The 11930-nt window shown below is 42.7% G+C and overlaps 4 protein-coding genes across 4 annotated transcripts; 2 read left to right on the top strand and 2 right to left on the bottom strand.

The window, feature by feature from the left end:
- Positions 1 to 485: 485 nt before the first annotated feature.
- BDB00DRAFT_868172 (uncharacterized protein) lies at positions 486 to 1811 on the top strand (the record flags this gene model as incomplete). Its single annotated transcript, XM_053126439.1, has 2 exons — positions 486 to 578; positions 669 to 1811. 2 exons carry the CDS (start codon positions 486 to 488, stop codon positions 1809 to 1811), a joined length of 1236 nt encoding a protein of 411 aa, XP_052983840.1.
- A 13-nt stretch (positions 1812 to 1824) lies between these two features.
- On the bottom strand, positions 1825 to 3589 carry BDB00DRAFT_918727 (uncharacterized protein; the record flags this gene model as incomplete). Its single annotated transcript, XM_053128730.1, has 7 exons — positions 1825 to 2373; positions 2452 to 2578; positions 2671 to 2774; positions 2856 to 2939; positions 3020 to 3084; positions 3309 to 3351; positions 3440 to 3589. The coding sequence occupies 7 exons, from the start codon at positions 3587 to 3589 to the stop codon at positions 2053 to 2055; spliced, it is 894 nt and encodes a 297-aa protein (XP_052983839.1). The 3' UTR covers positions 1825 to 2052.
- A 201-nt stretch (positions 3590 to 3790) lies between these two features.
- On the top strand, positions 3791 to 5454 carry BDB00DRAFT_803200 (uncharacterized protein). The gene is made up of 6 exons (XM_053121997.1): positions 3791 to 4044; positions 4122 to 4178; positions 4283 to 4396; positions 4479 to 4666; positions 4754 to 4880; positions 4971 to 5454. Exons 1-6 carry the CDS (start codon positions 3931 to 3933, stop codon positions 5307 to 5309), a joined length of 939 nt encoding a protein of 312 aa, XP_052983838.1. The 5' UTR covers positions 3791 to 3930; the 3' UTR covers positions 5310 to 5454.
- Positions 5455 to 8229: 2775 nt separating this feature from the next.
- BDB00DRAFT_803194 (cation efflux family-domain-containing protein) lies at positions 8230 to 10574 on the bottom strand. Its single transcript, XM_053121996.1, has 7 exons — positions 10400 to 10574; positions 10263 to 10321; positions 9683 to 10169; positions 9427 to 9547; positions 9082 to 9323; positions 8635 to 8939; positions 8230 to 8569 (listed from the first exon to the last, which is right to left on the bottom strand). The coding sequence occupies exons 1-7, from the start codon at positions 10527 to 10529 to the stop codon at positions 8345 to 8347; spliced, it is 1569 nt and encodes a 522-aa protein (XP_052983837.1). The 5' UTR covers positions 10530 to 10574; the 3' UTR covers positions 8230 to 8344.
- Between the last annotated feature and the right edge of the window lie 1356 nt (positions 10575 to 11930).

Here is an 11930-nt window from a genome sequence, read left to right as displayed (position 1 = left end):
ATTAACAGCTTTTTTACGACTGCAGAGAGTCTCACGACTACAATACACTCGTTTCTAAATGTAAACACAAACCGCAATCAATTATAGCTACAAGTGGTTTACTGACAGTATCCGATGGTATGCCTGGAATGCTTGCTTCTACCTACAAAAAAAAACGAACCTGTATTATATCGGACATAGAGAGTTAGATAATTAGTTGATGTAGTTTGTAAACAAATAGGTCAATTCTATAGCAACTGGAATCCAACTAAAGTTACTATTACATCAGTAGAGGATCTTGTCGATATTTCAGTCTCGCGTGCGCTAACAAGGAACCATGAAAGCGTTTCCAAAAACTTGACCAGCCAATGTATAAAGTTGACATGTAATAAATAGTAAATACAATAGTAATTAGGTGTAGTTTCATTGGCTGGACCAGAAACTTTATATAGGTGTATTATGCTACCAAAGTCCCGAATTGAAATTCCCTTCTGTAAAGCGATAAAATGGACATCAGTCTACGACACTTACTCGATCGCTACCGAGATGAGCACGATTTACTGCAACATGTCTTGAAGGCAAAACTTGAGGAGGACAAGGTAAGTAATTAAGGGAGCGTTGAAAGTTTTTTTATACACATACACAGTAGTTTGTCTAAAGATCCTAATCATTCTACTATTTTTAACTAGAAAATAGCAGCACAGGACACTTTAAAAATCGAGCAAGCACGCATTCATTTACGAGAATTAGACCTGGAGCTCATGCGGGAACATGGCAAAGCTACAATTCGATACTATGACAAGCAACATACAACGCCAGAATATATAACACCAGCACCACCTCCAACGCACCTACCACCACCATTGGGCATGGGCAATTCAGTAACGACGCATGCAACAACTACCAATACGCCTACACCAGCAGGGCCCCACACAACGCTTCCTCCTATTTCAAGCTCACAATACAACGGACTCGCACCAGTGCAACAGCAGGTGCTTGCACGGATTACCAGTAGCTCGTCGTTTGGGCACACAGAAGCGTATCCCCACTCAGCACATCCACTATGCCCGCCATCGGATCCGCACGCTTACCGGCGAAATAATCGATTGTATCCGAGCCAACAGCCAGCAACTCCAATCTCGCCAGGAGGGGCGCTAAATGGTGACGACAAGACGGTCAGAAAAAGAAGCCGTAATTCAGTGAATGATTTGGGTGGTGGTGGCGGTGGAGAGAGTGGCAATACTAGCAGCCTGACACATGTCCAGGTTATGGAGGCACTTAAAGCCAAAATTCAACGTGGCACCAATAACACGAACAGCAGCAACAGCAACGGCAGCAACAGCGCACATGTCGATTCACACATCGATCGTACCCATAGCAATGGCAACAGTAATAGCGGAAACACTAGTAAGCGTGCTCGAACGACGGCAACGACAGCAGCACCCACGATAATCAAAACAGAAGTTGATCGAGATTGCATTGTATCTTCCACTCCTTCTCCTCGCTCTGCAAAACCTATCCTACCACCTATTGATACCAGTGTCGGCCGTGTTAAATCTTCGATGCCTACCACTACTAATACTGCTGTTACTCCAACCAACAACAAGTCCGGAAATCACCAAGAGCAATATCATTATGAGAGCAACAACAACAGATACCACACCATTTCTCCAGCTGAGCATGCGCTTCGAGAACAATCAAGCAGTAAACGACTGGTCGAGAAGCAGGATGGCAGCAGTGGTAAAAACACAGCAGCAACAGCAACTGGACCTAGTTCTTCGTCATCGTCGTCATCCTCAAGTGAACCAACGACTGCATCTTCGTCATCCTAGGAAAGGATAACTTTATTTATTATGAATTATTGAAAAGAATTATACCAGCGCAATAAAAACGTAAATAGATTGAGGAAGGATAAAAAATTATGAAGGAAAGCAATTTCGTTACAAGGATTATCTGGGGAGCTGGACAAATGATTGTGTGAGTGGTAGTGAGGGAAGTAAGGAAGAGAGAAGGAAGGGGCTACTTGATATGTTATGGTGCAAATAGCTCCACTTTTTTTCATTATCAACATGACTACTGCTTGGACGAAGAAGAAGAGGGATCATCCATAAAACCCAAGGATTTCGGTCCGCCAGAGCCCGGCATTGGCATGAAAATTGTTTTTGGACCTTGACCATGACGACCCATGGATGTCAACGTCTCTAAATAACGGATCTGCATAGCAGCAGGTGTGCTCAAGATATCAGCTGCTTCACGCATCAACTTGGCAGCTTCCACTTCGGCTTGCGAAGCAATCACACGCGATTCACCGAGGCGTTTTGCCGTAGCTGCAGATGACAGTGACTTTTGGAGTTGCGTAGAGATGCCGATATCCTTGACCAGCGTAGCTTCAATCTGCATAAAAATTCAAGTGAACAAGCTATTATACAGCCATCACATTCGTAAAGTTGTCTGTGTGTGTGCGTGTTATACCTCGACACCCCATTTTTTAGCTGCAGGATTGATAGCCGTTTGAATCTCGCGCGAAATGGCATCACGGTTCTCAATAAGATCTTGAAGGGAATGCTGACCACAGACGTTACGCAACACAGTTCGTGCTCTATGTAATTTGTTGAACGTTAAAAGGAGACAGCTAGGCATACGCAAATACTTTATTTACAGAAGGCAGAGCAACATATCTTTCATATATACCTTTCAACAAGTGCGGTCATGATGTCTTCGACGAGGTATTCCGCATCATAGGGAGCCACTACTCGCCAATACAAGACAGATTCGATAGTAATGCTGACGTTATCCTATCCATCATGAAAAAAAAAATTGAAGCTATTCCTTGTTTGACGCGTGAAGTATATAAGACTAAGGTAAAGGATATTTACCTTAGTCATGACTTCTTGGGATGGGATATCCGTGATCTGGATGGTAATATCGATCCTCTTGATGCCTTCTGTAACCGGATTGATCTGATGCAGAAAAAAGAAGAGTTTGTGCGGTGCATGTCAATTTACGTATATCAGATAACAAGTCGTACAAAGATTTTTACCTGGACTAAACCTGCATCGACGACTTTGTAGCATTTACCAAAGCGCGTAATCAAACCAGCACTACCTATTAATATCAGCAGATATATTCTGATGAGCTATACTGTTCAGAGAAAGCGAGAGTAACAAGAAAATGTGCTCGTCACCTTGGTGGACGCGCTTGTACGGGTTGGGAAAACATACACAACACGGCAAAGGAATCTGTATTGATTTGCCCAAAGAGACGTGCCAATATTAGTCAGTCCTGAATTGGTAAGGTGTGTATAGTCGGACACTCGCAACGACACTTACCGAACCAAAGAAGCCCAAGACGCTGCCAATACAAGTCATCATGCTACCATAAAAACCCTATATTGTGTAGTGCATGTATGCGGTTGAGAACGTTTCCATCACTGTTCGCAAATACAAGCCAAAACACATACATGATGAATATCATCAAGACCAAAGTCTTGTGCAAAAGTCTGCTCGACGTCTTGCATGCTGATACCGGTAGGACCCTCATACTCGTCATCCTTGTATGGAGGATAAGAGGGCTTATTGTGAGATGATGATTCGGCCATCGTATGCTCCATTGTTAAAAGTTTTTTATGAAGAAAAAAAAAAGATCAAAGAAGAAACTGTGAAGAAAGAAGAGAAAAGAAAGACCAAAAGAAAGTTATGCAGGAAAAAAAGAGGATGGTGTTGTCGTGCGACGTGGCACAAGCGTGCTCAGCTGCCTTTTGCTCAGCACCAGCAGCGTCATCGCCTCTGCTCAGCCTTTTTTTTTTTTGCTTCTCATCAAATCATGCAATATCACAGGCCATCGCGAAAACTTGTCTACTTTTTCTCTTCTTTGTCTTACTTTTCTTTTTTCCAAGTTCCACCTCAAACGTTTACGCTTTTCTTTTTTATCTTTTGACTCCCTATTATTGTCATGAGCAGTAGTATGCAAGCACACAGTGACGAAGTACCACTTCAACGAAACTCAATCAAGCGGCCTCCTCAGACTGATTATTCCTTTGAAGCCGATCCCGGTTTCCATAACATTGTACGTCGCACCCTTTTTTCTGTGGTCTTACAGCAGCTTCAAGTATCATGAGTTGACACTAATATGCTTCTTAATAGGGATGGTATGGCACTATGATGAATTGTCTCGGTTCGATTTGTGGTGGTTTAGGCATGGTCGGTACTTTAGGAACACAAACACGTCCAGTTGACGAGTTGATAAAGATGCACCAAAAAACTGACTAATTAAACTCTAATGTCCGTGTGTATATGTTTCACAGGTTCCTTGCTTATGCTGCTTTCCAAACCCGTTCAAGGAAGTCAATCAAGGTCATGTTGGTCTAGTAACACGCTTTGGCAAGTTTTACAAGTGTGTCAATCCCGGTCTAGTAAAGGTGTGTATATCCTGAGAAGAAAAAGCTTCTGGATTGCTGGCTTAATACTGACGCCGTGTTTCTTTCGTGTGATGAACTACAGGTGAATCCACTGACTGAGTCGGTGCATCATATTGATATCAAGATGCAAATTATCGAAATCCCAAAGCAAATCATCATGACCAAGGACAATGTCAATGTGCGAATTGACAGCGTGGTGTATTGGCATATCGAAAACCCGTTCCGTGCAGAATTTGGCGTTCGCAGCGTACGAAAGGCACTTACAGAGCGGTATGCATAAATGATACACCACCATTTTGGAATAGCAAGTGGTCTCGTCCTGTTCGACCTTGTACTCACTCCTTTTTCATGACATAGCACGCAAACAACGCTTCGCCATATCCTTGGCTCTAAAACATTGCAAGACTGTATTGAGAACAGAGAGGCCATTGCCAAAGAGATCCAAGACGTGACCAAACCTGTTGCGAAACAATGGGGTGTCAAGGTAAAAGATGCTTCTCTAAAACACGTCTTGTGATTGTGCTCTACATACATATAAGCTCATCTGGATAACCACCGCATTCACGTGAAATAGATCGAGTCCATCCTGATCAAAGATCTTCAGCTTTCTGAAGAACTACAAGAGTCAGTCTCTGCTGCTGCACAAGCCAAGCGCATTGGCAATGCTAAAGTCATCAGCGCCCGTGCTGAAGTCGACTCCGCTAAGCTAATGCGTGCTGCTGCTGATATTTTGAGCACGCCTGCAGCTATGCAGATTCGCTATCTCGAAACAATGCAGACCCTATCAAAGAGCTCAGGAACGCGTATCGTCTTCCTACCCTCCGACGCAGATAATCAAGGCGGAGGAGGTTCGTTTGGTCGAATGCAGGCGGCGGCTTACCAGGAACTATCAAACCCTGATAACTTCAAATAAACCACTTGGATAATTGTATATGTACGCACTCCTAGTATGCTAGTTAAGCCATCAGCTATTGTTTCCTCTCACCTTTTTTTCCCTACATTGCTTACCGTTATTAATAATACTACTATTATCAATAAAATTTAAACTTTCATATGCCTACATAAAATTTGGATTGTCAAATAGCATCCTTGCCATTGTACGACGCATACGTTTTCTGCTCAGCACTTCAGTGCAAGAGAGAGCACGTAGTGCGAGTGTAACATGGCGGCGCTTAATGTTGGTATCAACCGTATCCACTATGTACATCGCAAAATAAAAGACAGCTTTTTAAAAGAAATGCGTGGCTGTCATGTGCAAGTGCAAAACACGAAGCAAGGATTTGGACGGTAAACGACGTCGAAACGTAGCTCTTTTCTGAAATATTGATGGCAGAGACTGATCCGCCTGCCCATAGCAGACTAGGCTTGATGATCAACAGTGTTTGATGTTCCCCGTAGACAATATTTTTGTGCCTGTAAACACGCTATGGACACGCAATCGCAGAACATGATAGCTTCTATACTATGGCATACCGTCGCCCCGTGCGAAGATGGAAATTAGGCAGTTCATGAATCTCTACAGTGGTTCCCCGTTTAATTTCACTCTCAATAAGATAAACCCTCACTTATTTTAACCTTTCTCTATACCCCCTTTAAACATAGAACACTGCTTGAATCACGCTCGCTTTGTGTCAACCCTCAGTAGTTTCAACACTTTATAGACCCCCTTTGGAGTTGAAATTAAACGGGGAACCACTGTATGTATCTGAAAAACCTTCTTTTAACACGAAAATAAACAAAAGTGCCTACTACTTAAATTTTGATGTTGCTATATAGCTTGATACAGAGCTACTGTAGTCACTGCAGTAGTGTCGTGTAGTAGAAAACAAATCAGCTTTGGTACAGTAATGGTACTTTGTATGTTCTCATCATCGGTATATAATGTAGAGCTTAGTAGTCGTGATATTCAGTGTGTATCATAGAATGTTACAGTATGGCATCATATCTGAAAATCAATGTATATAATGTCTACATGTTTTCCCTCCCATCACCATCGCCATTTGGCGTGGGTCCTTCTCTTCTTCTCGTTGGCTGCGTTGGCCTCTTGTTCGAGCCTACCCGCCAGGCAAACGTCCTATTTTTCGGTGATGACAGTTCTTATGTTAGTCACCCCTAAACCTTCAACAGAAGCAGCACTAGAAGTCTCCAACCATGGGACCAGGCTCGGTTACTTCTGTTGCCTCTTCATCCTTTCCTAGAGACTCGATTATACACCTGTAAGTGCTCATTGGATTCCAGCTTTGTACATCTTGAAAAAAGTACGCTTCTTGACTCTCCCAGTCACTGTCAGCTTGAATGTCGCTGTGTTTGTCAACTCTTGGACTCCTTGATAGTGTATTATAAGCCACTTTGCACGTCTGTGTATCTTATACGGTGATATGTTTGCTTTTAATAGACCTATTCAACTGAATTCTGTTGATCTTATACTTTCTCAAAAACGAAAGTGTTCAAAAAAAATAGGCGGTTTCCGTCTATTATCGTGTGTGTTTTTATGAAAAACACTGTTTTGGTCTGAGTATCAGATGTAAACATTGAGATTTAGGGATTCTACAGTTGAAAACGCAATAGTTTCAAGTGGGTTATTTAGACTTCACTCTCAATAAGATAAACCCTCAGTTATTTCAGCTTTTTTCTATACCCCCTTTAAGCATTAAACACTGCTTGAGTCACCCTCGTTTCGTGTCAACCCTCAGTAGTTTCAACATTTTAAAGACCCCCTTCGAGGTTGAAATTAACTGGGGAACCACTGTAACTAAAGAGACAGGCATTGCGAGAAAAGGGAAAAAAAGCATAAAGAAGAATAAAAAAGTAGCATATGTACAGAAAAATCTAATACTGTAATCAGAAGGATAGAAAGGCATACACAAGCGTAGATATACTGTATCATACAGTGGTTTCCCGTTTAATTTCACTCTCCATACTATAAAGCCTCAGTTTTTTCAACTTTTTCTATACCCCTTTAAGCATATAACACCCTTGTTTTGTGTCAATCCTCAGTATTTTCAACACTACATACAGAGACCCCCTTTGAGTTGAAATTAAACGGGGAACCACTGTAGACATAGACAGAAAGGACAAACAAAAGGAGATACAGCATAGGAAAGCCCACGTATCCACATAACCGATGTTACCATCCTCTTCAATCTCGAACATCACCATCTACGAGGGTCACTGAATCAGCGGCACAACAACGTTTCCAAATGGCGAAAAGAGTCGCCTAGTTTAGCGCGACCAAATACATTTTGCACCATTATCGCGGCTGTACTCTATGCGGCCGATGTGGCACTGGTAGGGTCGCGAGTCGATATGACCCGCATTCTTCAAGTTTGAATAAAAAAACATCCCACCGATCTTTAATATCAATGACGTCCTGATAAATGTGCCATTATCGAGCCTCCTCCAACATCCACACAGCAAGCTGCCAGCCATCTAAAGACTAATAGCACTTATCGACTCCACAACGCCCCGATAGCAAAAGTATCCCATTCGGCCATAATTGCTGTGGGTCATCAAACGAGATGTGCTTACAGAATCACAAAAATTCAGCAGTGACCTCCATTGTTTTTATTATGGCTGGCAACGATTTACATGATCGTATATAACTGGGTGTATGTATTCTGGGTGTATGTATTCCTCTCTCTACCTCTTTAATACCCTACTCCACTGGCTAATCTTTGTTCATTAATGAATACAAAGGATGATAGCACGTGATCATTCGATCAGCTTACATAAGAGCTCAGTAGCGTTACAAAACGACGTATACTAGTAGCGATAGTAGCAACAGTTCCAATAGCTCTCCAAACGAGAACAACATCTTACATAATAAACAGAATCTTCTTCTGATGTTTGTTTATATATAGAATTCTCTATCATACATTAAGCTGACTTTTTTTGGGCTTCTTTCGCGGGTAGTTAACAGCGTAAAAGAAAGAACATGATCCGAATTTACTATTGAATGATACTGACGGTCAACTCGCTTCCAGAATGACCACCATCCACCTCGGTTGCATCCACGCTTGTCAATCCTTCCAACTTTTGATATACAAATTGCAAAACAGCCTGTTCATCCGCATCCGGTTTCACTTGAATCTCTAACGTGCCTACACACTTGCCATACGTGTTTTGCCAAAAATGTACACGATCCATGGCCAGCACACTTGGGTTCTGTCGAATCTATATACAGTATATTCTTAGTATTCTCCTGTCCGCCCGGCGGGGTGAGTATTGCTCAAAAGTACCTCTAAGAGTCGACTTTCAATGCCTGAACGAGCTACATCTGGCGTAGTTTGTAACAACAACTTGGCCAGCGCAGCAGCTGTGGGTCCGCCCAGATATAACATCACTGCAGATTCGCCAAAAGCAACAAACTTGTCCATAAACGGCGTCGCGACACCAAACATGTACAAAACCATGACTCCAAAGCCGCACGACACAATAGAGAACGAATAGATGTTTGACAGTACAATCTTGATCGCGTTACCGCGTGCCCGATTCAGCACATTGTAAGAAAATCCGTGGACAGTAGGTGGGGATCGTCGTAAATCTAAACGCGTTTGCGTGTTGTTTGCATAATAATCAATATACCCGCGCTTCCACACACACACATGACGTGCTTATATCCCGAAAAAACTCTTTCCTTGCCTTTTTTTTTTGCAATCCCCAACTTACTCCCTTGATCCACTTACAGCGAACAAAGTTTTCATGATTTCTTAAGCTAACACTGGATAGAACTGTGGCGCCCATGGCAATACACATAATCAAAAATCCACCGAAACCCAAATGTGCTTCATAGTGGTGATCTTCCGACGACGATGTGCTGCTTTTCTCTAGCAACATGTGCTCGAGCGATTCTTTGGTGGTATACATCGTCGCAAACAGTAAATACACGGTTGTTGCCATTGCAAATACAATTTCATATCGACGTGCGCTATATACATCGATGACGATTCACATGAAAATCAGCTTTCTTTTATCACATATGCCGACATTCAATTTTATACGTGATGGCACAGAATATTAAAGAGGCTTACGCAAAAGGCCGCTTTGTGTTGATTGCCAGGAACGCCGGGTTTGTTCGCACAATATCGGAAATAAACAGATTGAGAACACCCAAGGCATCAAAAATGACAAGGTACGCAAATCCAACAATTGCTATTCAAAGAACAAATGAGACATCAAGTCAGATTTTGAGCTTTCTTTTTTCTTCTCTTGCCCTCGCCCGATATATTATAATACACACGGAAAGAGAGACAGGAGGTTTCCAAGAAGTCCTCTGCAGTAACTTACCCAAACTATCTCTGGATGTGCCTGCCCACCAGACCAACGCGCCAATTGTAATGTGAATCAAGAACCACGTAAAGATGGTTTTTTGCATCGGTGCCAAGTTTGCAAAGATCTCAGACCAGGATGGGAGAGGAGGTACGTGGACGTGCGGATGGTTATGATGATGATGATGATGGTCGTGATCGTGGTGGTCATGTCCTTGATCGTGGTGATGATGGCTGTGGTCGTGTCCATGGCTATGGTCGTGTCCATGTGCAGTTGTAGTAGTATGTGGAATATGAGTGTATCCAGGGGTATGGTGGTGATCGTGACTATGCTGCTCATAATGTTGATCAAGATAAGGAACAGCCGGTTGCGCAAAAGAATCGTGGACGTGATCATGGGCGTGTGCGTGGTCGTGGTCGTGAGCGTGGGTGTGGTCGTGAGCGTGTGGGTGGTCATGACGATGATCGTTGTGTACGTGTTCATGTTGATCAAGTGTTTTTTCAGGCTATATGTGCGTGTATGTTATAAATACTCTGTCAATTCTTTACTTTATTGGGCACACACACCAAGAAATACAAAGCTGCGTTCATGTTTTTACCTCTTGGGAAACCTCTGCGCGAGCTGCACGTAGAGGGGCTCGTGAGCTTTGGATGGCAACTATAACATTAAATTTTGATGAGGATGATTCACGTCCCTTTTACGGCGTTTCTCGACCCAAAAGTGTGTGTGTTTTACCGGGTGCAATGGATGGCACTGCCGCTGTTGTCGCCAAGGGCGCCGTTCCTACACCAGGCAGTTGCTGTTGCTGAACCAAAGGCGATTGCGGCCTTCGCTTTGAGAATTGCCTGGTGGACTTGACGGCCATGAAAATCAGTAATGAGCAAGAAGCAGCGGAAAGGGCGTATCTCCCCACTCCCCGCGTTGAAAGAGGGCAAAATTATCGGCAACCAATCGGAAGCGAACACTGTGCCAGCAGCAAAGACCCTCTTTTTTTAGGTTTAACCGGAACTTTGACACTTGCCAAATTCAAGGCGCTACTAGTACAAGACACGTATTGAGAGAAATGCGTCATGTCTTAAATATAGAAAGGAATCACCACTATGTAGTTCGGACCATAACAACCCTCAGTACTGCTGCCACTGGCTGCTATCTGCAACAGTCCGATAGGACAGCGAGTAGATACTATGATGTACATCTGCAATATGGTACTTTGCTTCTTCTCTTGGGAGAATATCCCAAACCGAGTATCTAAAGAATTATGATAGTCTTCCTTCAAAGTAAAATTGTAGATCCCAGCGACCCGAAGGTCTGATTGTAGACAATAAAGACTCGAGCATCTTTTCGGCGGTTGCATCTATCAAAAAAACCTGGAAAATATCAGCATCTCGAAAAAAGAAGAATGATACATTTTGCTTCGTACTATCACGTATTTTATGATGGTCAAGGCCGCGGGCACGCCGGTAGGCTCTTTTTACTTTGATATGGAGTATGAAAGTAGTAGCAGTACATCTCTAATGGTACAGACAACAGTACGGATGTGCACCAAACTAATTCAATAAATAATAGGGACATGCCACAAGATGATGTGTTGTATTACGGCTGCCCGAACAAATGTATTGTTCTAGCTAATGTCATATCATATCAGTCGTCAGCCTACACATAATAAGATCATTAAGAAGAAGAGAACGAAGAAAAAAGGTATAAGACCTTGCCTAGGAAAGTACAGTAAATGCAATAGGAATACTCGAGCTTGTGGGCATGGGCATCTTTGGCAAAAGACATGATGTCCGAAAAGCATTTGGTCTTTTAAATGGACGAAACGCACACACACTTTTTGGTGGTTTTACACCTGGGTTTTCCGCTATTGGCATATCTGGTTCACGGTTTTAATATCAAAAGCACACGTTCTCAAGCTGCATCATAAATGAGTATGGCTGTGCCACTCATTTCCAGAAGCATCACTATAATTCGCCTTTAGCGACTCTCTTGCAATGATATCTGTATTTTGCCCAGCCATCTAAATGTATTCAACAACAACCCCCATCCATGCTTTTAATTCCCTTATTTTCACAATTTGTCACTGGCCATGCAGCCTTGTACTGTAGTACAATTCGTTTGCCGTTTTTGGCTGAGAGAAAGCGAGATGAACAAGATCCATCGCTCTGGATAGAGTTGCACATTGATCAAACCACAGTTGCTGTATGCCATGGATGATCTGATCAAACTGCTGCAAATAACATCTTGATGTACAGTCAAATATATACCA

This window comes from Zychaea mexicana (assembly GCF_025766255.1).
Source record: "Zychaea mexicana strain RSA 1403 chromosome Unknown BDB00scaffold_8, whole genome shotgun sequence".
Taxonomy (NCBI): domain Eukaryota; kingdom Fungi; phylum Mucoromycota; class Mucoromycetes; order Mucorales; family Lichtheimiaceae; genus Zychaea; species Zychaea mexicana.
This window is presented reverse-complemented; position numbering and strand designations above follow the sequence as displayed.